The sequence below is a fragment of the Aptenodytes forsteri genome, unplaced genomic scaffold (assembly GCF_000699145.1).
Source record: "Aptenodytes forsteri isolate BGI_AS27 unplaced genomic scaffold, ASM69914v1 Scaffold250, whole genome shotgun sequence".
NCBI lineage: Eukaryota > Metazoa > Chordata > Aves > Sphenisciformes > Spheniscidae > Aptenodytes > Aptenodytes forsteri.
In genome coordinates this window covers 56,516-83,402 of record NW_008794008.1, presented here as the reverse complement: position 1 = coordinate 83,402, position 26,887 = coordinate 56,516, and the positions used below count along the sequence as shown (strand labels likewise).

At 38.8% G+C, this 26,887-nt stretch overlaps 1 protein-coding gene across 1 annotated transcript in view; it reads left to right on the top strand.

Moving 5' to 3' along the window:
• The window catches only part of TPPP (tubulin polymerization promoting protein), a 111,057-nt gene extending 97,051 nt beyond the window's left edge, over positions 1 to 14,006 (top strand). The window contains exon 4 of the mRNA XM_009289844.2: positions 10,924 to 14,006. Within this exon, the coding sequence (XP_009288119.1) occupies positions 10,924 to 11,118 (195 nt within the window). The 3' untranslated portion in view covers positions 11,119 to 14,006. The remainder of the gene's footprint in view (positions 1 to 10,923) is intronic.
• Positions 14,007 to 26,887: the final 12,881 nt, after the last annotated feature.

Here is a 26,887-nt window from a genome sequence, read left to right as displayed (position 1 = left end):
GAAAAAGGATTCACCAACCCCCCAAATAAAAAAAAAAAAAAAAAGTGCGTCTGTACTATTTTCCCTAGTCTGTTCGTCTTCACCACCAATAGGAATGTAAAACTCTTCCTCAGAGAAGCGTTGGCACATTGTTTCCAACTTTGTGGGAAGCTGTGTTAATCAGGCTACTAGATCCCATGATTTGTAGTTGCTTGGAGTCTTGAAATGCTTGAGAGCTGGAGTCTGGGGCTAATATTACAGAGGAGGAAAAGAAAGGGTCACTTGTAAATGCTAAGTGTGCCACACCTGATCTGCCCCTTAAGGCTGGGCACTATGTGGTCTCATCTTGATGGAATTAGATCTGGGCCAGGCAGGTTTAACTTATTAATTTGAAATTGTTCCTGGAAGTGATGTCACATACAGGGCACCTTCTTGATGTATTTTGGTCTAGCTCTAGCCGGTCTACTAGTTGGCGAGAAGTTTTAGGTGCTATATATAGAGTTGGGACTTGCAGTGTTAAAACACCCAAGTGGTGTTACTGGAAACCACGCCTTTGAAAGTCATGACCCTGATTAATTAAAATGGTGTTACTACTTTCTGTCTTTATTGAAGTGGAGCTGCTTATCGTTTGCTTTTGTGTGTGTGCGCGCTAAACTGAAGAAACATGAATGAAATCCAGATTTTTCTTTGAAGCTTGATCTCTGTTCCTGACTTCCTGCAGGTGTTTTAATGCATATGCATGTATTCCCATGAATTTAAAAAAAACCCCAAAATATTTTGGTATGGAGTGCTGGTATAATCCCCAAACAAGGAAACTTTCCCTTTGAGAATTTTTTTCCCATTTCATAGTCAGTTTTAGGTTCTCATTCTTCACAGAGGTTCTGGATGTTACCAGCAAATAGATAATTTTAAAAACCTTGCTGAGATTGCTAACGTCAGTGCTGATTCTGAAGGCTCCCAGAACATTTTAATTACATAGGCAAATCTCTATGGCAACCTTTTCTGGGAAGAAATGCTTTTAGATACTGAAGTTTTATGGTTGAAGGAGCAAATACAGAAAGCCATTCAGTTTCAGTGAGGAATTGAGGAAGGATGATTACCGTTGACAGAGTTAGAGTATAGCCAGGAAGGCCATGGCTAAAATGTATACCCTTCTGGTAGAGGAGTAATATTAGCACCTTACCTACTGCCCATCACTAGGGGTTTTGGCAGTGAAAGCACTCCCAGCCCACTGCTGCTTTTCTACACAGAAGTACTGTTACCGAGTTACTGGTTATTTTTAAGAGCAGCATTGCATCCTGAATAGCCAGCACCAATTTTTGCAGCTCTCCCATCAGACTGTTAATATCGTTGATTTAATTTAGCATGTGAGTTGAGAAAGGATGATTGTTTTAAAAGAAAGGAAAAAAAGGGGTGTGTGGGAGTAATGCTTGCAGTCTGCCATTTTGTTAGGTAATGTTGCCTCCAATACTTCGTTTGATCCACTGGTTACTAAAAAGACACAATACCTAAGGCAGGAAGGTAATGTTTCTGTACTACCTGGACAGTTGTAATTCAGGCAAAAAGCCCCAGGAAACCTTACTGCGGTGTTTTGCACCAAGCCAGTAACTTCCTGCTTAAGCTGTGGAACAGCTTTAAATCAAACCTGAATCGTCAGTGATGGCAAGCAGTGGAAAATATCTTCAGGCAAGTTGTTTCAGTGGAGACAGGAGTTCATTGTAAAAACCATTGCCCTTCATGTCTGTATCAGATGTATGATATTCCTGAAGTCCAGTAGCTTTTTTTGCTGCGTTTACTTCCCAGTAACTGGTTCTGGAGATCCTTTTTGGGAATGGTGCCACGTTCTGTGCAAAGCCGGACAGCGCACAGCTAACGAGAGCTTGCCACCGACTGTGCTAGCTGCAGAAACGGAAGCAGTGCAGCTACGACTGCGTGGTGCTGCGCTGACCTCGTTGTCCAGCCTGTTGCATTGTGCCAGGTGAATGCTCCAGCTTTCTTGGCATTAGCTTGGTGTTTTAAACAGCGTGCTTTGTAAAAAGGATGATGATGAGTGCTGACAGAAAATGAAGAACACGACCTTAGCAGCACTGAATTGTCTTCCTTCTTCTTTGCCTCAACTTTGTTCTGGAAGGAAGAGTCCTGAAAGGGTGGGGAATCTTTTGCTCTTACGCTCTTACCCTATTTTCATGATTGTAGCACAGGCTTCATAGGATGCTTCTAAGCCTTTGACACCAAAGTTGAGATAAAGGTCCTGTTGAGTCTATAGAATTCATGCTGACTTAACTGTATTGATGGAGTTTCTGTGCTGTAAACAGGCCAAGCCAGTGCAACAGCATGGCTTTCAGTGGATGTACTTTTCTTTCATCAAACTGCTATATTCTTCTGCAGTAGTGTTGACAGAATAAATGTTCTTGATTTCTGTGCTCTCATTTCCTTTTTACTGTAGTTCCTTTCAGTTTCATAAGGATTGATAGTACATTTCTGGAACTTACTCTAATTCTCGAAACTGATGAAATGGAATGTTCTACTTGCTCTGTAAACTGCTCTTTGATTCATCTGTTATCTTGAGGTAGAAGGCAAAATCTGCCCGAGTTTGCAGAGGTGCCTTTCATAAGAAAGGAGGCGGGAGGAATGTGGCACTGCTGTTATATGTTTCAGGGTTTAAAAAGACTCTACAGCTTTCGCTTCCTGTCTTTGGTATGAGGGCTATTTCAGACAGACAGAAGTTGGAACATTGGTAATTTGTAATTTGGATGAGATGTTGGCTGTTTTGTTTTGTTTTTTACCCTGGGTGTGGTCAAACGCTGGAACAGGTTGCCCAGAGAGGCTGTGGAACCTCCGTCTTTGGAGATGTTCAGGACTTGACTGGAGACGTTTCTGTGCAAGCTCATTTGAGCCTTGCTGTGAGCAGGGGTTTATGCTAGATAAGGACTCATATGCAAAGGTTCCTTCCAACCTAAATTGTTCTGTGACTTTATGATTTTAAGTTTTGATAATCTCCAGGGATAGAGAATCCCTAGTCTCTCTAGGTAAGCCATTTCTGTGCTTGACCAACCACAGTGGTGAAGAATTTTTTTCCCATGTGTCTAGTTGGAATTTCCCATCTTCCAAATCGTGTCCATTGTCTTTTGGTTTGTTTTTTGGGGGTTTTGTTGTTGGTGGTTGGTTGGGCTTTGGGGTTGTGTTTTTTGGTTTTTTTTTTGCTATGTACTTCTGAACTGGCTCTATTTTTAATATAACCCCTCTGTTGAAGACAGGAATAAGATTTGCCTCCTCTCTTTTTATTCTCTTATGAGTCTGAATAAACACCCTTCTGTCATCTTCTCCTTGTATGCCATACGCTCCAAGCTCCTCGCTGTCTTAGCAGCACTTCTCTGTAAACACTGACACAAAGTGGGAAGAATACTGAATTGCTAACCAAAAATCCATGATTACTTTAAATTAGAAAATCTACTGGTCTAAAAAAAATTTTTAATTTCCCATAGCTGCTTCTGAGACTGCGGCCTGTTCTGATCTTCTCAGTGAGGTTTTGATGTGAGAGGAGTTTCAGTTGAAAGAGGCGGGAGCCATACATGCCTTTCCTGACTCATTTGAGATGTTTCCATGAAATTGGAGGTCATGTGACCACATCTTTGGTTGGAAACTGACAGTGAAGGAGCAACAGCCATTTTTAAAGGATTTTTTTTAAGATTAGGGGAAGCACAACGGTCCAGCAAAATATCAGTAAAAATACAAGCTTGGTGAATGAACAAGTCTTTTGTCAGTGATCTCTTCTTTTGATAGAGGCAAAGACGCTGAAATTATAGCTGCTGGCTTGTGTTAATGGAAATAACTGAGTGAAGGGAAGAATGGCCAGTCCTGGAGAACAGAAGTCTTGATATTTTTGGAAAGTACCTTTGGTTGATTCTTTTGGTGTTCCAAAATGAGTTTATACAGTGATTATATTTGATTTCTGTTGTGCTAAGTAAAACTTTTCTCTTAAAGAGAAAGTTTTTGGTTTTTTTTTTTTAAAAAAAACAATTTTAAGTTCATGTGCATCTTCTGTAATATGCAAACTTTGTGGTTAACTGTATGTGCAAATAAGAGAAGGAAAACGGAGGCTTCTGTGGGCTCACAGAAAGGAAAGGAGGAGGTTGGCTCTAAGTAATTTATTGCCTTTAGAAAAATGTAACTAGAGAAATTATATAACTTACTCAAGAGAGTAAACAGTTCAAGCAGAATTGCTATATGACAAAACAGAATCATTTGTCTGTGAGTCATTGTGAAAAAGAAGGGAGAGTGTTGACTTGCTCAGATAGAAATTGTCCTCATCCCACCCTTTGTGCTGTTCACTATATTTCTTCCTACATTTTTCCTCACTGATGAGGGATGGTCAGCTCCCCCCCCCCCCCTTTTTAAATTTGCCTCCCAATGCCCATGTGCAATTAGTAATGAACAGCTGGGTTGCACAGAAGAATGAGCTCCCAGCTACCCTTTTAATTGTTTTTGCCCTTTGCTCAATTGCCAGTTTGTCTCCGTAGTTGGTTTTGTTGTTCATAAACCAAAACAGCATTTTGATAAAAAGTTGGATGCACATTTGGTTCATAAAGGCAGTTCACTAAAAATTAATTCATCAGCTCATAGAGGAAACTTTATGAATAAACTTGTCACCTTAAGACACTGAAGGTGATGGAACAGCTGATCCTAGAAATCATTTCCAGGCACACAGACAAGAAAGTCATCAGGAGTAGTCAGCATGGCTTCACCAAGGGGAAGTCACGCTTGACCAACTTGATAAACTTCTACAATGAAATGACTGATCCAATAGATGAGGGGAGAACAGTGGATAGTGTCTACCTGGATTTCAGTAAGGCCTTTGATGTGGTCTTCCATAAGAGTCTTGTAGCCCCTCAAGCTGTTGCTATAGGGGCTGGATGAGCAGACAGTGAGGTGGACTAAAACTGGCTGAATGGCTGGGCCCTGAGGGTGGTGATCAATGTGCAAAGTCTAGTTGGAGGCCAGTAACTAGTGGTGTACCTCGGAGGGGGCATACTCAGTCCAGTCCTGTTCAACATCTTCATTAGTGATCTGCATCATGGGGCAGAGTGTACTTTCAGCCAGTTTTCTGATCACACAAAGTTGGAAAGAGTGGCTGATAGGTCATCCAGATGCTGCCATCGAGAGGGACCTCGACAGGCTGGAGAAATGGGCTGACAGAAACCTCGGGAAGTTCAACAAGAAGTGCAAAGTCCACACCTGGCGAGGATCAACCCGATGCACCAGTATATGCTGGGGGCCACCCAACTGGAAAGCAGCTTGGCAGAAAAGGACCTGGGATTTGGTGGACACCAAATTCAACATGAGCCAGCAATGTGCCCTTGCTGTGTGGAAGGCTGCTGGTATCCTGGGCCGCATTAGGCAAAGTATTGCCAAACAGACCATGGGAGGTGCTCCTTCCTCTCTGCTTAGCACTGGTGAGGTCATATCTGGAGTGCCGCGTTCAGCTCTGAGCTACCCAGTAGAAAACTGATATGGAGCTACTGGAGTGAGTCCAGTGAAGAGCCACGAAGATGATTAAGGGACTGGAGCATTCCTCCTATGAGGAAAGGCTGAGAGAGCTGGGACTGTTTAGCCTGGAGAAAAAAAGGCTCAAAGGGGAATCTCATCCGTGTATATAAATACCTAAAGGGAGGGTGCAAAGAGGATGGAGCCAGGCTCTTTTCAGTGGTGCCCAGTGATAGGACAAAAGGCAATGGGCACAAACTGAAACATGGGAGGTTCCCTCTGAACATCAGGAAACACTTTTTCACTGTGAGGGTGACTGAGCACTGTCACAGGTTGCCCAGGGAGGTGGTTGTGTCTCCATCCTTGGAGATATTCAAAAGCCATCTGGAGATGATCCTGGGCAACTGGCTCTAGGTGAGGGGGTGGGGGTTTGGAGCAGATGATCTCCAGAGGTCTCTTCCAACCTCAACCCTTCTATGATTCTGTGATATATAGTACCACTAGCTGCTTCTGGTTGAGGAGTCCAAGGCAGACGTGAGGTCCTTGTGTATTCTACTCTGTATTTACAAAAGCTTTTTTGAAAGAAAGCACCTTAGCAGGATGCTTAGATTGCACCTGGCCCTTCTGTGTAATGTTCACGTGACCTTAAAAAGGAAGTAGTACTTTCTTTTTAATGGATACGCATTTATCATAAGAAACATAAAAGGAGAAGGAAAAGGAGAAATGGGGTGTTCTGCATAGCCTTATGGTGGCATCTCATTATCTCTGATCTTTTATATGGATGGATCAGTTCAGAGAGTGAGAGTATATTGTACAAGGAATTAAAATTGCTTGAATTTTGTACTGTTGGAAACAAAGTGAGCCTCCCATTTCATAGAAATTGTGCCAGCACAAAACCAACAAGGATTGCCATCTTTCAATTGTAATATTCTGTCGCATGCGGGAAGGGGTGCGCCGGTGCCTTCACATGCAACTGGATGGAAAAGGCTGCAGTTCTTACTCAGTTAAAAACAATTTGGAGAAAGAATGTTTGCCTTGCAGGTACTGCCTTTATGTCCATTTCACATATTGTGACTTCTGTGATGCAGGAAGCCTTCTGATCCATCCTGGGCTGAAAGAACACAGGATGTGGGATCACTGTTGTTCTTGCTCTGGATTTGTGATGTTCATTGTGCTGGGGCTTTCAGTTTTGTTTTAACAGTTTTTCAGGACAAAAAGATTGTATTTTTTTAATCTGTGGTGTTAATTTACCTTTACTTAGAATGTTGATGTTTGTTTCTCCCTGCACATACATGTATTAACTTTCAATTAATAGATGTGAAAGCCAAAGATCTGAACTATTGTCCCAGGTTGTCTGCTAAATAAGTGTGGGTTGTTTTGGTTTTTTTTTAAGATATGTCGAAGAGGTGCTAAACCATAGAGCTATTTTTTTGTATTTCAACCATTTGTTGTATTGCTGTTGCACTGGGAACACACTTGGCTCTAGCAGATGAAGAATGAGTTGTAAAAGAATGTTTTCATGTTAGTCTTAGCACAGGTCTTCACCAGAGGATGTAACAGTGTTATGAAAGAGACATCAGGAGGAAGTAGTGGACGTGAAATCTGTAGACAGATGACTGGTAAATTCCAAATGGAGAAGTATCAAGGGAAATTAGTGGGGGAAAACAAACAAACCCCCCAAACCCCACTTGGTGCAAGATCCTACAGAAGGTGAAGGTAAAATTTATTTACAAAGTCTCTAGTAAGCTGATTCTCATTCACATGTACCTATTTTCTAAAAGATTTCATTCACTCACACTCTCACAGTCAAGCATGAAGATGTGTGCGCCAAATTGGTCACATTTTGGCACACATATTGCGTGCCCTCTGTGTGTGGGACACAGAGGACAAGGGATGCTCGCTACAGAGACATCACTATGTCTCCTGGGTTCTTCATGATTGACAATGACAAACTAGTTTTTGGATAGCTGTTTCATGACCTTCAAGAGTCAATAGTTGTTACAGACTGGTTCTTTGCTTCAGAATCTTAGTTCAGCCTCTGTAAATTGTAGGCCAAGCTGTTGCCCATCCTCTGTTTTCCTTGTTGGTTTGAAATGTGTTGCTGTTTTCCCAGTAGACTAACAGGAAAAGGAAAGGCTCATGTGGCATACTGCAACCTTGTTGCTATCATCTTGTTGTTAGGATGCACCTTGTTTTTTCTGGTAAGTCATCTGTGTTGTGGTCTTCTCAGAGTGCAGGCTGTCTTGATATAAATAACACATTCCTCAAGTTTACCACTGGGAACGATGTCCTGGGAGTAGTTTCCTGGGAATGTCCTTCATTATTGATGCCGGCCATTCTATTAATCCTCGTTTTACTATTTCTTCTTGCATGTTAATATACATGCATTTCCTTTCATATTGCACTCATACGAGTCTTGGTATGTCTGTCACAATTATGTTACTGTACCAAAATTCTTATTTATTTTTATTGTAATTTCAGTATTGAGGCAAATTTCATACTGATCATGCCACCCTTTTGAAACAGAGGAGCAGAAGTTGTAGTCCTTCTTTTTCCAAATAGTGATTAAACTTACCATTACAAATTTTCGGAATAGAAGTCTGTCCTGAGAATGAACTTGGCAAAGGAAAAGGCAGTCAACTAGAGTTTCCGAGATGTCTCTCTGCATGTGGGAATGCAGAGTGTATGCACATTTAGAGAAAACTGATTTTCTGTAAATTAGTGGTGATGAAGTACAAGGAAAGTAAATATGTGTTAAGTTTAATTAACTTTATACTGAATATTGCCCGTCTTGCACTTGTATTTCCATGTCTACAGTACAAACAGCTTTTGTCACTGGTAGCATCCTGTGGCTTTTAGCAATAGTGTTATGTAAGTAAACATAGAGCAAATTTTAGTCCTTTGATTATATGATAAGCTTTCTTGCAGCTTCTTCTGGGACGATGAAAGATACTTTGGCAAGTATCATGCCCTAGCTTTTTCCTTGCTGGCTTACATGGGGAGAGTCACAGATGGGTTCTTCATTTTCTTAGTAAGTTTGTTAAGAACACAAGAAGTATGCTAATAGTTAAGAAAATGCCTTTAGTAAGAAGCATTGTATGTTCTTTTGGAGGGAGAATGATCTAGTAATAACTTGAACAAGCTTAAGAAACTTCCCCACATGTATTCTGTCCTGCAGTCAGCCTTTATTAGTATGCTCCAGCAGCTGTTATGATGTGCAGGGGTTTTAAAATGAAAATGGGGGGGGGGGGGTCGTCGTGTATTTGTACGAGTAGGCGAGACATGTACTGCCCACTACTATAGATGCTTCATGGTTCAAAATGGTGGTTGGTGGAAGATTTTGTTCAGTCAAGCAGTCTGACAGTTTGTCTTCAAATAGTGGCTGGGTTCTTGCTCATGAACACTGCATAACAGGAAACACTACTCCATATAAAAGCTTATTCTTACAGGTTTGTGCCAGAATTTTTGTTCAAGGTACAAGCCCCCATGTTTCCCTTCACTTACCAAACAAAACAGTGATTCACAAATAAGACTTAAAATAGGACAGAATTCCTAGTGCCTGTGCCCAGGGTGGAGCTAACAGGTAACGCGCTCTTACAGAAGTGTGTGTCTTTGTTTTTCCCGAGTTGTCAGAGTAATTTCCAGTGGCCAGACAATCTTTGGTTCTGTTGTGTGACTGTGTGTACAACCTGTTCTATATACTAATACCCTGAGGAACAGAAAGGGCACCAGACTGGAGTTTTTACTTTGCTGCTTTTGATGTCTCAGCTTATACATTTTTATGGCATTTTCATTTTATCTAGCTGGGCTGCTAACACAATTACTGATCACAGGGTGTATTTTTTTTAATTAGCTCTACTGTGAATACAGGTTTCCCGGTTATAAGGTGCTAGCAGGCCAATGTGGACAAGAACATTGTATGTATTAAGAAGCAATACTTTTTCCTAAGCATTGTCTTCATTTCTGTTTTTCAATATAGAAAAATAACCACTTCTGCAAATAGTACTCTGAGACTGCAAGGCAAAAGTCCCTAAAGGTGATTCAGCAATGCTGTTTTGAGAAATGAATGCTCCAGTGGTCATTTTCTTTCAGATAGTGACACAACTCACACTTCCACAACACCTTTCTCCTCAGGGCCTTATGTGAAAGTAATGCTGTAGAGCAGTGCAGTATTGTATGTGTCATGTGTTGAGTATGTTTGGAGTATGTTTGTCATGTGTTGAGTATGTTAAGTAGTTTTGTATGTGGACAAATTCCCTCAAAACAGCTTTTATTTAAATGGTGTGGAGGACGTGTGGCTTCCATGGTGTACAAGTTGTAGCATTCATTCTCAGTCTAACCGAATCCAAGTATCCTGTTCCTCTTGGTACAGATTCAAGCATCTTTTCCAAGTCTCTGATCTTTTAATGTTCAGCATTAAAAGATATTTGACATATGTCATCCTATGGAAGAGCTATGTGTTACTTCGAAAGCTTGTTTGTTAGGTCTCATTAATGAGCGTTTATTTGGGCTGAGAATGGGTAGAGGGGGAATGAGGTTTTTGATGAAAGATAAGTTTCCCAGAGCATTTACTTCACTGCAGTGAAGTCCATATCACTTTTGTCTCTAAAATGCACCCTAACAGGGTGGCGCACATAAAGATATCCAAATTTTATCAGTCGTTGTTCATCTTAGCTCCATTTCCACTACTACGCAAAAATCTTTTGTGTTTTCCCTTCTCCTTTAGTGCCCTTTCTCTTCTGATTTTAAAATGTAAACTTAAGGATCAAAGAGACTGCTCCCAGTCCAAGCACACAGGTTAGCATGCCTCTATATTGTTCTGTGAAATACCTTTTTCTTTCTGTTTGTGTAGTCAAATTTTCTTTGTCTCAATGACAGCAAAACTTTGATTTTTAAGTAGCCTGATATGACTCAGTGGAAGCAATGTAGAGGAAAGTCTTTGCTCAATGCCATTTCATAGACACCTAATTTGCTAACATTGAAAAAAACTTTCAGTCCTTCTAGTTTGTTACTTCTCGTGAATCCTAGATTTTAGAATAAAGTTGTCTCTTGAAGCAATGAATTCTAGCTGTATTGGTTTGGTTTTTCTGTATTGGTGGAGCCAGGCTTTTATGCTTGGATGTTGACATAATAGTTTTTGAACATGGCTGTTCCCTATGACTTCTTCATATCTTTGGTGCTTAGAACTTGATTATTAATCAGAAGTATCTCATATTGACAGTCTCTCCCAAAAGTTTTTGACATAACTTGCACTATTTTGTTCTTGGCTATATGATTATTGTCATTGTATGTAATGGCAAGAAACAAACATTTTTTGTATCATTTTGCTGGAATTGAGTAGATATTTACATAGTCATCGTCATTAGCAAAGATTTAAATGTTGGTAGCATGTACAAATATCTGTATTAAGAATAATTCATTTCTGATGTGGTTTTTTGTTTCTTTTCTTTTTTCCAACAGAAAGCCATTTCATCTCCAACTGTATCACGCCTTACAGATACATCAAAATTCACGGGTTCTCACAAAGAGAGGTTTGATCCCAGTGGGAAAGGAAAAGGCAAAGCTGGCCGAGAAGATCTGGTGGATGCTTCAGGATATGTATCTGGCTATAAGCATGCAGGCACATATGATCATAAAGTACAAGGAAGCAAGTAAGGCTGAGGGTTTACAACACAGAGGGAGAAAAAGAGGGGGGAAGAGAACATATTTGTAAGAATGATGTAGATGAATCCCACATGTTTTGGTTATTGTGAATGCTAAGACTATGTTGTCAAGAAGTTGTTTTCAGGAACTGGAACTGATTTCAACATCTGCTGAGCTACTTGCAGCACAATGCCACTTCATTACATTCCTCATGCGTATATTGGCAAAAATAAATATATCGGTAAAAAAGTACATCATTTTGTTGAGCTTTAGACAAAAAAAATAAGTCAAGAGCAGTTATACCACACTTTGTCAATTCAAGCAAAAGATCTCAAACATTCCTAAATGTCCAGTTGCCCTGAGGATGTCGAAGAGAACCTCTTGAAAAGAGGGTCTTTCATAGCAGTCTTTCTGAAGAATATCCCATTGTTTATGCAGTTTGATTTGACTACTGTTTTGGGGCTTTTTTAAAATGTCTTATACGGGATCTGGCACTTTCCTTAAAACATTCAACAATATGCTATTGGGGAGTAAGTGGTTGTAATGTACAAATTTCTACCCTGTAAATGTCATACACCACTCATAAAAAACTGAAAAAAAAGCTATTTCTAGGACAATATAGGTTCCAAAGTATTTTACATCAACAGAAAGAGGTGGAAAATACCAGCCCTTACTTTCCTCCTGTCTATACTTTGTGCTTGTTACTGTGTGTACTTGTAGCATGGTTCTGACTGGCTGGATTTGGATGGAGCTATTGTACTAACCTGAGAGGTGAGGAACAAGACATTACTAAAAGTCTATTAAAGCTTTTTGCAGTCTGTTTTCAAGTTTGCACTGCCTCACATTTGAAATGAAGGGGGCATTAAGCTAATAATGCTTTAAAATATTGATTATGACTAAACACTGCCAATCAGATTATGTTGTTATGCACATACATTGGCATGTATTCCCTTTAAGCTATAACATATGTAAGGAAAGTTTATGGCCTCTTGGAATAAGGACATTTACAATTCATATCCATGTAATTAGGTGCAATTTGCCCCCACAAATATACTATTATAACAAGGCTACATTTTATGTTAGATTTGTTTGAAGCCTAGGGATTTACTTCTCTGTTCACTTTTGCTGCCTGACTTAGGAGTAATAGTACTGATGAGAATGGCATTCCACTGCTATAGAAGGAGAACCAGTTCCACAGGCTTAAGGTACAGGCAGCTGAGTGTGACCTGCCTGGGGCCCAGAATGCCAAAACAGCTTAATAGGAATAAAAATAACTCATTTTTTATATTGGTTAAAAAGGAGAGAAAAGGCTGGTCCAATTTTCCACAAGAGCTGGACAAGTACCCTAATGTATTACTCTGCTTCTCTAAAATTATGAAAGATAAGATTTTCTGTATTCAAAAACAGCTGCTAGCAGTTCTGCTTTGCTTTCTTTCAAAAAGAGCTCATGCACTGATTTTCATGTTTGGCTCTGAATAGAGGTTAACAAATTTATTGCTTTCCCCCCACCCATATCAGCTTCCCACTCAGAGTACATAAATTTAGCGAGCAGTTTGTGCTGTCATGTGCCATGCAGGTCAACAGTCTGTACTTGGCCAATGTCTGGAAACAGAGCACTGGTTTTCAGCCCTTAAATTGTTCACATTTTGTTTTTCTGACATTGAATGGTAGCTTTTCTTGTAACTTTGCCTCCAGTGACTCTTTGAGCCCATACATCAGTCTGAAACCAAAACAAAAATAGCAAACAAAGGCAAGGACTTCCTTGTGGACTTGGAGATTTTTTGTTTGTTTGTTTATAATTTATTTTGGGTTTTGTTTTGAAGAGGGAGGGAGGCTTGCCAAAACTCAGCACATGTTCTTGTAAAGATTTAAGTGGCTTTTCCCATGGCTGGCTCTGGTTACCTGGGAAGAGTTTTGATGTATACAAGGATGTCCAAGATGAGAAGCATCCAGCTTTGTGAAGCCTTTCCAAGAGTTGCCTATTGTTCCTGAAGAAAAATTTCCATGGAATGAAGGATTATCCACTACTGTGTTGCACTGGTGACCTGTCACACTCTGAGGCAGAAAAAAGCATACTGTGATACCAACAATGGCTAAATTATTCCAGCGTGGTAGTGAACTGTCTAAATGTATAGAACCTTCTTCTACATCACTGGTGCCTGTGCACCTGAAGAAGGCTCCAGGATAGACCTGTTTTTTATGAATAAAAAGGCTAAGCCTCTAACCCTTGATAAATCCTTCAGCTAAGTTCCAGGCAAAACCAGTGTCCCTGTTCTTCCCATTGACTTTAAGACTTGACTCATAACTCATTGGTAACTGAAAAGATCTGGACCCAGCCCAAATGAAGGGTGAAGTCCAGTCTACTGCAGAGCCCTTTCAGCACACTGTTGATCTGGCTGTTTGTTGCTGGCTAGCTGCCTTGTCTGGCATATCAGGTGATACCTAACCTGAGATGCACAAGTGACAGGCTTTCTCAAGTACCCAAATACTGAGTGTCAGTAATGCCAGACTGTTGCTACACAGGAGGAGTGATAGGTTAGGAAGATTTTAAGGTATAATTAGGTTGCTAGTTCACAGTGTGAGAGAGACCAGCACACTCATAAGATAGAAGGCACGCAAAGGAATTGAGAATGCGGACAGATCCAAGCTGACACTGACTAGAAATTGAGCTACTCTGCTTAGAAGAGGCTGATGGAACTAGCTGGGGTTCTGCCAGAGTTTACTTTGCATTACTTGTACAGTATAAAATCCCTGCCATGAACCAAAGCACTTTGTATAGACCTTTGCAAAGTTTTTTGAAATACTTTCAATGGCATAGTAAGCTTTGGATCAGGACCTGAGAATATATATATATATAAAAAAAACCCCTGCTTCAGATAACAGTATTTTATTTTAAGGAACATGCTTCTTTGTTTCTTCTTTGTTTCTACAGTTGGATAGTTTTTAAAAAAAGAAGTCATTCTGATATGACAGTGACAAAGGGAAGTTGTGGCTGGAAAGACAGTACTTTGGAAAGATTTTTCCCTTTTACTACACTTGGTGTGGAAGATAAGGGCTATGAATAAAAGCACCATATGCAGCTGTGTATTAGGGGTTCAGCCACCTACTTAAGCTCTTACTTTTCCACTAATATCTGTAGGAAAATGAAAGCCTAAATACTAGCTTGAATGTTAGCCATAAGTTCCAGGCCTGCTTGGGAATGAGGCGAAGTACATATTCTTGTTCATTTGCCATTCCCTCAACTCTCAGGACAGCAAGTACGGCTGGTACCTCAGAGATGAGGGGAAGGGATAGCTCAGGAGGTGTGGGAGGTGACCCATTTTCAACCCTTGAAGTGTTGTAGAGCGTATGTTCTTCCTGTGCACCATACTCTAGACTGTAGCTAAATGTCATGTCTGAAGTAAGGACATGGGTACCTAATAAGGTTTACACTCATCTTTTTTTGGGCATCTCAACTCATTCCATCTAACTTTCCAGTCTGATTTTCAGCATCTTACGCTATGCAACGCTCTTCTATGCAACATCTTCTATAAAACCCTGTTGTTCCTAATTATCTTTGCTTTCATTGCCTCTGAACATGCTACCAAAAGAAATGTGATCAGAAAGTTCAGGTAGCTTTTAGCAATAACTGCCTTAAAGAACAAACTCAAATTATACTGTTAATTTAAAATTAAACTCTTAAATACTATGGCAGTACACAATCTTACCTGTATCTCTACTGAGGCTTAACCTGACCATCAAAGCCTTTGCAAGATTGAGGACAAGAAATAAAAATCCTCACTGAGGCAAAAGAATAGTCCTTACAAATAATTTTCTAAAAATAACCTAGCTTTTAAATAAAATATGCAGAAGTCAAATGGGTTTTCTTATCAGTGCTTGCTTACTAATTCCTTCTATCCATGTGCTTTAGTTACTTGTTCAGAGTTTTGCAACAATCCTATCAATATGTAAATATCAGAAACAAAAATTATTTTCCTGCTTTTTATGGCTATCAAAGCTATCACAACAGTGTTACTGAGAAGCAGACACTAAAAAACATACATTGTTTCAACAGTCCTATGTGAACAGTTGTCATTAATTGTAATCAAATATTTGGAATCCCAAAGGAAATGTTGCACATTGGACAGTGGCCAAGATCTAGCCTTTTTACCTACAATATTTCTTACCTTTTTTTCACTTTAGGGAAGGGAAAGGGAGTTTTCAAAACTACTCACATGTCACAATTTGTGTTTTTCATCAGCATAGAGATTGTCCTTCAAAGATATTTTAGATTGAGGTATGATATTTTCCATGTATTTTACTGACCTTATCTAAACTAAAAATTCCTCTGACAACTTTCTGGCATTATAGAAAGCTTTGTTCATGAATTAGCATTTCAGTCACCCATATTTTCCCTCTATTGACTCAATATTTTTTTATGGTAGCTGGAATTAGCCAGAACTAAAAGGCAAATGACTGCTATGGGTTTGGCTTGCAAGTGATAGGGGTATCCCAGCCATCTGTAACCATCTGTAGAGAAAATCCTTGTGTATCTTTCTCCAAACCCAAAACTTTGAAGTTGTAATTGATAGTTTTTTTCCTTAAGGTTTGTCATAATTATAAAATAAATTTTAATTCTTTGTGCCTGCATGTATGATATGCAAAACATAACCCTGCCTTTCAGTGATGCATATATTCTGGGGGCATGTGCCTGTCATCCATGAATAAGAATTCTCTGTTTGCACTGGCCAAGAAACAAACCTTTTACCTTTATGACAGAGCAGATGTAATGTGTTGCACTAGTACGTGTCCTCTTAACTGACTGTTAGCCTTGCGTGTGTGCCAAAATAACTACACCTTTGTGTACATTGTTTGTAGTGTGAGTATTATGTTCTTGGCTTGTCCATTAGTTGGCAATAACTAATGTAATACACAAGACTTTTACAGGTTTGTGTGTGTGTACACATACTCTTTGGATCCAGCTAAGTAATTCAACCATATAGATGTTGATCCAAACCTGAAATCTTATTAGGGCCAAACTGTAGTCCTGCAGCCAATGCTGTTCGGCTTGCCCAGTTAGTGACACTGCCATTCTCCCTCCATAGCTTGAAGGTAAAGATCTGAGGAGGCTTTTATGTTTTTACACGTCTACCCTGTTCCTATTTCTGAGGGAAATCGCTTTTCAGTGATTCTAACATAGACTTGGTGTGACAAGAGTTTCTCCATAGTGAGGAAGTAGGGGAGAGAGAGTCAGGATGAAAGCAAGATTTCTTCTGAGTGCTCTCAAGAGACCATTTAAAATTATGCCCTGCATGGGCCCTATATTTTCCATTGCCCCAACTTTGTGAAGCAAGTTGACACTCACTATGTATACACACAGTTGTTCATCATCAGCTAGTAAGTACAAAGTCATGATATATTGAGGTGGGAACAGGAAACAGGACTGTTGTACAATGCCTATGGACTTGAGTCTTGCATAGACCTTTATAAAATGAGATACCTGAAGCTTAATGACAGATCTTAAACTTGTGTGAAATTCTCACAGTCTGGAGTGCCTCAACTTGATATGTGTGTACCTCCTGTATTTGGAGTGTTTGCCCATAAAATAGCATTTAGACATTCAGTTACTCATTTTGTGCACACAAGTGCCCATTTGGCTTACCTAATATAAGCTGGAAATGATGGACTGGGATGTTCTCTTTAAGTCTTCAGAATCCTAAAACTAGTGAGAGATCTTTAGTGGTATTCATGCTTGCTCATTAAACTAAAAACCAATGCTTTCAGAGATGTCCCAGCTAAGAATGATGCTTCAGGAAGCTAAAGAATTGCTTTCAGAGATGTCCCAGCTAAGAATGGTGCTTCAGGAAGCTAAAGAATATTGATTGCATAGAACTCCATGTCTTAATTGTCCAAGTAATTTGTTTTTGCAGAGAGAAGTAACTGTAATATATTTAGTATTTTTTAATGTTTTTCAGTATATTACCTTGGCTATATTCCTTCAAAATTCATATGCAGAAGGTGGATTTCAAAACAAGTTTAAGATATAACTCTTTACTTTGTTGTCAGAAAACCTTTGAATTGGCTTGTTTCATTCAAACTAATTGATCATCCACTCTAGGTAGACTTTGGCAAGAGCAAGCCTGATAATAAATAAAAGGGAAAAAAAGCCAGCCTATTTGCTGGGTATTCTTGACAGACATTTGCAATACTGGTAGTCTGAATTTTTTTTTTTTTAAATAAATTCTTTTTCATAATCATACACACACACAAGTGCATGCACACATGCACTACTTTGGGGCATATATATACATGAGTGGCAAGACTACAGAAGAGGCGGCCTTTTTTTTTTTTTTTTTTTTTAAATACCTTACATTTGGAAAGTGGCATTGAAATGCCCAACTGACTAACCTGATTTGGAAAAATGTTAAGCACCTACCATACTCCATTGCAGGTAAACAGCCAATGAATTAATTTTCAAATATAATTACACAGCATCTCTTTTTGTGAGTTACTGCAGAGCTTATGGCACTGTACAAAGTGAGTTTTGTTGTAAGCATTTGTAAAGGTCTTAAAGATAAAGGTCATGATAATTTGCCCTTACCTTCAGTTATCTTTATTCAAGATTTTTCTATTACTTTGCACATTTTTCAGAAGAGATCACAAACATGAATAAAGTTACATTCACATTAATTAAAAATGTAGCCCTAAAAATACACTCATACTTCATCCATCTTTACGTTTTGATCAGGAGCTATATTATGGATGATCAACAAAATAAGAAAAAAGATGGCAATCTGTATCCCCACAATGGTGAATTATTTTAAGCTCCAGTTTACATCAGATCAGTTTCTGTATGCTTGCATTTACTCAGATGCTATTTTTAAACAAAGTAATTAAATAATGTGAAATAATGCAGCCTGGGCTCTGTTAAATAGGTTTATATTAATGCAACTGAAATGCTGTATGTCTGTAATATTCATGCTAAATGCATACTAGCTCTTTACAAAGGCTTTGTGTAAGGTCAGTTAACCTGCAAACTCTGATGTCCTGTATAAAATCCTGTTGGCAAACTATTTTTGTTAGCACTGTAGAGTATGAAATGGCAAGGTCATAGACAAAAACAAGTTATAGGATGCAACAAAAGTGTGTTTGTCTTTATCTTTGTGCTGGGTTCAGAATATATCAGCTTTGGCAAACTATTGCAGCAGGGTAAATTTTGTATAATGCTTATAATACAAAGTAATTTGTCTTTATATTCTGTAAAACAGAGAAATGGTCAATGTTGGATAAGTATATTGAAGTTTATTCTTAGCAAGGTTTTATGTTTCACTGATTTAAATATTGCAGGAGAAATATATATTTATATAGAAGTATAATTTTTGAATGTTGAGGTTGGTTTTCTTCAGTCATAAACCATTTATTTATCCACATTATGCTTTATTCCTTTGCTAGCTTGTTTATCTGTTCATGCTGTTCCAACATCCATTTCTAATTTGGTTTAGATGTATTGATTATTTGCACAAATCTGGATGTGCATTCTGTCAGGACCTGATCATAAAGCATAGAGGCAAAACTGTTTTGTCTTTGATTACCTAGAGCACTAATAAAAATTTAATCATTAAATAGTTGTGATATGGAGATAGGTCTTGACATAGTCTTCCTTGGAGCACTGTACAGCATGATAAAAACCTTTAGTGAATCTTACTATTTATGATTATTATTTTCATTTGTCTTTCATCTTGGTCCAGAAAACCAGGAAGCTGCTGTGTGCTAATAATTACCTGCAATATTTATAATTGCAGGCATTGCAAACATTAACATTCAGCTGTACTAGCCTACTGTGTTCACTGTGAAATTTTCAACACGGTAAAAATTTTACATGATCATTTAACCTTACAAGTTTACTTTTTTTCTCACTAATTTAACACTGAACCTTTTTTTTTCATTATTGCAAATGAACAGTTTGAGCATAGCATTTCTTAATCTTAACTATAATAGATAAACATATCCTAAGCAAAGATTTTTAACCCCTTGGTTAAAAGGGCCCCCTTGATGAAGGGCGCCTGGCACCATCCAGTGCAAAGCACACTGGGCAAAATCTTATCCCCACTGCAGTCAGTGCCAAAATTCTAACTGGTGTTAGCAAAAATGGAACCACCATTATCAAGGGGTTATAATATGCTTAGTAACCATGACAAGAGGTTATGGGGCAGCACAACAGTGATTCTCTATTTCCATATCTTTGTTTCTGTTAATTTAAAACTAATACCCTGTTAATTTAAAACTACTAAAATTCAATCTTTAAAATAAATAAAAGAAACTTGAAGGGGGATCATATACTACTAGTTTGTACTAGGTTTTTTCAGGAAAAGGAAACAAATTTATATATATATATATATGCAATATATTTTTACACTGTTTATTAATGCTAGAAAGTATTAAATGTATCACTTTATCGGTGTGAATGTTAAAGTAATGTCAATGTTATGGATGTTTTAAACCTTTTAAAGTTGTCTTGTTAAATTCTAAACCCACATTAACAATGGAAAAGCTACTTTGTCTACAACGTTATTGTTGATGTTTTAGGGGAAAAGTTCGAGTACAGCAGTTGTTTGATTAGCACTGTAAAAGCTTGGCTTGAAAACTTGTAGTGAAATCTATATTGTAAACACCATTTTTTAAAGCATAGCTTCTCGTAAAGTATGTTACTGCTGTTGACTGACTGTATAAAATTGTATCTTTAGTTGGTAAAGTGATCAATAAATGTGTTACTACATCAATTCCTGGATTTCTTGAAGTAAATGTTATTTGCTGATAAACTGTGTTACCAACAGTTATTTTACAGTTTAGATGTTGAGAAAATTGCTAATGAATGTATAAATTACATCAAAATACTCTCTGAACAACCAGCAGTCTGGTTCTGAGCGCAATCTATTTCTTCTTTACCATTTATTTTCTTAGTTTTAATGAGTAACTCTGACCATTAACATTTTGAGAACTCTCGTATGATCCTTGAATAGCCATGATGATAATGATCCACCAAATGAGATAGGTCAGGGATAAAACAATTTCTTCTTAACTAGCTACTTAACATACATTGGTCCTCAGTCTCAAAAGCCTGAGTTACTTCTCCCACCTTCTCTGGGTGGTGTTGAAAATGTTTTACTTGCAAGGAAAGTCATATGCTACATGGAACATTGTTTTAAGGACGTTACATTCAAAAGCAAATACAGACCTTTTATTCATAAATAACAATATTCTTCAGCTTCCCAGTAGCAATAATACCATGATTTTTCAAGAAACAGAAGACTGAAGTTATTCAGTTAAACTCAGAACTTCATAATAACGTAATGAATAATGTGACAATAACCCAGGCACAATGCTCCTCTAGAAATGTAGAGGTACTGGATTAGCAACTACGAGGAAACATAACTAAACAGCTTACAGCTACACTGTCATTTCTCCAGTTGTTCTTGAACTGGAAGTGATGTTCTCTGTGCTCACACACTGGACAACCTTCTTTAGAAATGCCTTTTAAGTGAAATCTAATACAGTTGTGTCCTGAGGTAGCTTTTCTTCCTGCATAGAGACCATATGCTGTTTGTGGTATGACTGCCAGATAAAGCTCCTTTTGTCTCTGAGCATGTATGGTTACTGAAACTGTAAAAAACTTAATGAAGCAGAACCTTTAGGGATTACTAAAGGAAAAATCCAGGTTTTTTTCCATTCAAAAAGCCCTTAAGGAAGGGGATATAGTACCCTTCTGCCCTATGACAACATAAGACACCAAGATCTGTATTTTCAAAAGAATTGAGGATTTTTTATTATTTTTCTGTAGAGCCTTTAGAAATGCCCACTCAACCCTACACACCACTTATGCATCATGACTTTAAAATAAAAAATAAACATCTGCCAGGATGTGTTCTCTTTACTCCAGGAATACAATTTTTTGGGCTAGCTTTTCTCTATGTGTAGCTACTGTTGCAATAACTACACACAGTTTGTACACGTAGAGATAGTCCTACTGAGATGGGACTGACAGAGTGTCACCTAACCCTTGCTGGCTTTCTGTGCCAAGCTTTCAGAACTGACCACTCGCATCAGCATCAGTTAGGTCTCCCGCTCCCATGCCCATCTGCCAAATGCAGGCTGATCTCTCCCGGTTCTACCGGGTGTTCTACCACAGCCAGGACTGCATGGAGAAAGGCAAGGGGGAAAAAAGGCAAAAAAAAAAAAAAGCTACCTCTGCCAAATCTGAGTCTTCAGGGGACTCATAAAACCTGGTCTTCTAGTTAGCCTTTTTTCATTTCCTCAGCTTCCTATTTAATTCACTGTACTGCTTTATTAATAATGTAAACTAACCCAGGCTCATTGAAATTTACTGCTCTGGTTCACATTCCAACCAGAAGTTCATTCCAGGTCTATATCACTTTATTTCCAAAACTGTGAACTCAGGAGATTACACAACCATCCATGGGTCACTTAAGGGAGAAGGGCTGCAGGGGTTTTCTGGAATGAATGCAGGAATATGAGGAGTGGCAGGGATAGTAGGAAAGAATAGCCAACTGGGGCTGCTGGAATGAATCATACAGATCTTGCTTCCAGCTAGCGCAAGAGTGTCTTTCCTCTTCGAGGCAGGTAAGCTAGTCAACTGGAGCATCAGTTTTACACCCTCATTGGAATGGTAACAAAAAACGGTTACCATCTGTTATATCATTACTGTGGCAACAAGACAATTTTTTCTGTAACAATCCCCGATGCTAGATGATACTATAGAAAATAAAATACAGGTTTTAATACCATTTTTACTTGAGTTCTGTGAACGCTGTAATACCAGGAGAATTTTGTATGCAGAACAGAAATTGGCTAGCATGGAATATTTTCTCTGAGTCAGCCAGCTAAATAGCTTGTGTACCTGGCCTCATCTAATTAAGTGCTTTTGTAGTAGTGGCTAAGACTACACTCTTCATCCAAGGCCGTTTTGTTTGTACCCAAGAAAGAATTCCAGTCGCGGAACTGAGGGTCTAACTGAGGGTCACGCAGAAAAATAAGAATTTGCCATTACTGCCATTATTAAATGACTACAAAGAAAAAAAAAAAAAAAGGCAGTGGCCAGGAATTCTACAGACAGTGTGGTGGAATGTGAATAAACTCCAGATATCTAGACTGACATTTATTTTTAAACAAAAGACCATTTGATGCCAATATATATTTGACCAGTGAGTCCCTTATTAAGAAAATGCCATGTATTCAACCTGAAAGCTAATTCAGCAAAGTAGTGCCTTTACTAGAGCTTGTGGGTCTTTTGAACTCATCTATTCAAGACAAAATACATGCGGTATATTATGCTGATGTATTTGTTTGGGATCATTTGAAAGCAGCTTAGTCGTTGTAGTATTTCTATAGTTCCGCACAGAGCTGTCAGTGAAATTTCATGCATTACCCTTATCTTCTATTATTCTGATTTTTTTAAACAAAAGATAAAAAAATAGATCATCTAATTGACATTTAAATACAATTTCTCAGTTTAAAAATGAACTGTTAAACTTCAGATACTATAGCTGTTTTTAAACAAGCAGGAAAATAATTAGAAAAGAATTCAGCATCAAATCTGTTTGAACTGCTACCTTTACTGTTGCATCAATAATTTAGCTAAGCTTGAGTAAGCACTTCACTGGCTTGAGGTAGATTCATGCCTTTAGCCATCCCCCCACTCCTGAACACAAATGGGATCAGTTTTTTTTCTGCTGATAATAGGGTTGGGCAGGTAGGAGAACTGAAGCAACTTCAGTAAAGGCATTCTTTATTATCTGAAGTAACCTGTGCACTATGCCTTTTAATTGTTTATTTTACTCATCCTGTTAATTTTGTTTCCTTCTGTCTCTGCTTTATTTTTCTCAGACTAAGAAAGCTGAGGAAGGAAAAAAAATGAGAAGAGCACTCGAAAATTAGGAGTAGTGTTCTGGTCAACATTTTACAAATACTTCTATTTTACCCACATTTTTTCCCCATTTTTTTTCTATTGTAAAATGGCCTCGACTTGGGTCTGAAACATATATAATATTAGTATAGAAGATTCACTTCTGTCGCCACTGAAATGGATTACCTATCGGACAGCACTTGAATACTAAAAACAGCCAAGTGCAGGCAGGATTGTTCTGGTAGCTGCAATTGCTAGTTACTTAAGTTGGTATTTGAAGAGAGAGCTGTTAGCTACAGTGGCAGTAAACTGGCAGGATGCCAGTTTATCGTAAACTGAGAAGGAAAATCTTCTGTCATTCAGCATTTTGAACGGCTAAAGCAGCAGGTCAGTACTGTCAGGAAAAAGAAGGGCAGTTTTCAAGCTTTCAAATTGAGTCGCGATCAGGTTTCATACTGTCTATGACTGTAGCCAGTCATTGTCCAACAACTCCATCATTTGTTCTGTGATTAAAAAGCTCGTACACAAAGGAGCACAAAGGCAAGATGGCAGCTGGGGGAACCCAAACAACTTAGTCAGAGAGAAGGGGGCCCTGTGACAGCCCTTCCTGGGGCTGTCACAGACGAGCCATCAGCCTCACTGTCCAGGTGTGAAACACATTGAGATGAGTCAATGGCTTTCCAGAGCACCTTACAGATCAAGGCAGGTTACTACCTACAGGCCTATGCAGGCATGAGCAATTAGGGATTGTACAACATTATGGGATATATATGGAAGGAACCAAAGACAGGGATGTAGGTGGTCTGAGGAGGAACAAGCTCAGGAAAATAGAGGGATAAGGAGCTGGTCGCTGGTCTGTACAGTTGTTTGGCGATGCCCTGGACCTTATAAGTGCCAGCTGTCCTCTCTTATTAAATTTCATTTCTAACTATTTTCTTGGGTGAGGGGATTCTCTATTCTGTGTACATATGTGCATATGGAGGTCTAATTGCCAGCAACTGGAGTCAGACCATGGGTCACAATAGCCAATGGTAGGTGTGGTGCCAGCAACTAGGAGTGTGAGGCTCTAGGCGTGTGAGGCTCTGTGTGCCAGCAACTAGAGTGGGGACCATGGGTAATAGGAACCCGTGTGCCTGTGGTGCCAGCAACTGGATCAAGTGGGGGGATGTATACCACTATGTGACTACTAGGAAATATCAGGCTGAACCTAGTCAGCAAGTAGGTGAAGGGGCTTTAGCATCAGTTACCAAAGCAGCCATAAGACCGGGCCAGATATGTGTATGTCTCTGAGACAACTGGAAGAGCATACTGGAGGGACCAGGTGGTCCAGGCCAACTACTGGGGAGACCACAAGGTCTGAAGGTGTGTTTCTCTACACAGGAGGCAACTGGAGATGGTCAAATCCAGGGGGCAGTTACTGAGCTGGCTGCACATCTAAGCCCAGTTACTCAAGGGATCCACAGTGTGTGATGGTATGCATAAGGGTGGGGTGGGGGGCAACTGTACCAGCAGCTGAAGTGTAGCTGTGGTCCTCATAGGCTTGCATGTCCAGGTGCCAGCAGCAGGGGAAAAGAGGGATCCAGGCGCTAGCTGTTGGACAGACTGTCTGGAGGGAACCACATTGAATATATGCATGTTTCCTACTAACAGCCCTTCATCCTGATCAGACAGACACAGACTGTTGGTACTGGTTTTAGTTTTGTTGGTGGTGCTGGCTTTCTTTTTGTAAGTGCTGAGTGTTTCTGACTGTGTTGATCAACACTACCCTCATGAAACAACTTTGCCTTCTTTGCAATGTTACTAACATCTGGTTTTGCCCATATTGTTATGAAAAGGTTGAGTAACTGTGTTTCTTAACTGATAATAGCTCCAGTTAAATTGCTCAACTTGAGTCTTGTGGCATGTGCATGTCTGCTAATTCTTGGTAGAAAGTACAGTTCTGTAAATTAAAAAAAATCAGGTAACAAATTTTGTTCATTTCCCCAGCTAAATTAAATTATTTTTTTAAAGTTTTCTTTCAGTAGTATTTTGGTGGGTTTAGTCTATTTTAGCACTACTAATTTGAACTTTTACTTCAAAGCAAACTTTTTAAAAGAACATTTCTTATAAATTACTTAGTGGAAAAAATGCTTGTAGCCATACATTGATATCTATCCATAGGTTCTAGGTTCCACATGTTGAAGTCACTGGACCAGATGCAGTATAAAAAATATATATATAAAAAAAAAAACCCTAGTATAAATGTTTCCCATTATTTGAAATTCTGGCTCTGCTCCAAGGCACTGTCACCAGCATGAAATGATATTCTGTGTTAATACTGAGATCGTATTTTAGCTAATTGCCATGACACAGACATCTTGAAGGATGTAATCTTCTTTGTAAATCTTGTCTGCTTTAAAGCAGCACCACAGCATTTTGTTCCATGTTCAATCTGTGCTTGTTACCACCTTCTCATTATCTCATCAACTTAATAAGCAGCACTTGACAATGGCTTTCATGCTGAGCTGTGTTTCATTCTGCTCTTCTCAGTTTCTTCTCTGTCTTCTCTTGGGCCATACCTTGATCTCATTTAAACATTACTAACATAATTTTAGACCAAGTGGTGTTTCTAATTCTTTTTAGAAGTAATATGAGATTGTCTTTAAAAATTTCATTTTACCCCAAATTTTTACTCCTCTGCAGATCTACCAGAAGGCAGACCATATAACAACTCTTATTTAATTACTGAATAAGTAGCTATTTTTTCCAGATATTTTACACAAACTAGAATGCCATAAGTTATAAAGGAACAGAAATGCAGACAAGCTCCTAAAACAAACAGGCCCAAGCTCATCCGTTTTGAAATACAGCTATGTTAACGTGATCTAACATTTGCCTAGCAAATGAGAGGTAGCCAACAGTACATCCACTTCTCTCTGCCCTCCCCACCTCCCCCTTCCCACTAAACTAGCTTAAAATGTCACCACTTTTATAAATTGCTAGTTCATTTGACAAATTTCCTGGTTCATGAAAAAGAACTTGAGCCTTAATCATAGATGCAGATATATTGCCAGTTTGCTTGGATTCACGTACACCTGGCTTCACCTAAAAGGTGGCAACTTACTACAGCAAAACAAAAAAAACCCCAAAACCCCAGCATTTAACAGATTACTTCAAACACTCGGTGAAAAATTCTGTACTAGAATGAAATGTTTACTTTACATATATATTTTATTAGCAACATAATGTGAAAGCTTATTTGCACTCACAAATTAAAAAAACAACCAACCGAACAAATGAAACGAAAACCAAACAAAAACACCACCTCACACCACCCACCACCACCACGACGCCCAAAACCCCACATCATGGTGTTACCACCATAACTTCCTAGCTGGGAAAACTTCAATCCCAAAAGGATATTTTTTAGGATATTAACTTTTCATTTGGTCTGGACAAAAACAGCAGCATACATGTAGTTCCCAATCCAATCTATAGGTAATTTGTTGCCTTCAACATTGTAGATTACTACAACATTATTCAGGAACATAAGTACCAAAAAGTAAGCCAAAGCTAAATTGACTAGTAGCACAAAGAATGATGTTATCTTACATTACCTGATCCATTTATGGTGTGTAGGCCTGGAGAACTAACAGGTTAGATTTAGTCCTCAAAAGAGTCCTCCTTTATTATACTTATGCTCTAGATCTGGTCCTAGAAGATAATACTTACTCTGGTATTTCTACATTTACATTTGGAATGCAAAGAGCTTCTGTTTTCATGTGACAGCTTGAACTCTTCTGTATTGCTGAAGTAGGTCATATACTTTTGCTTCTTTTTCTTCTTTAACCACCACTTGTTTATCTTCTAGGAAGGCAGCCTAAAAACTTTCCTTTGATGGCC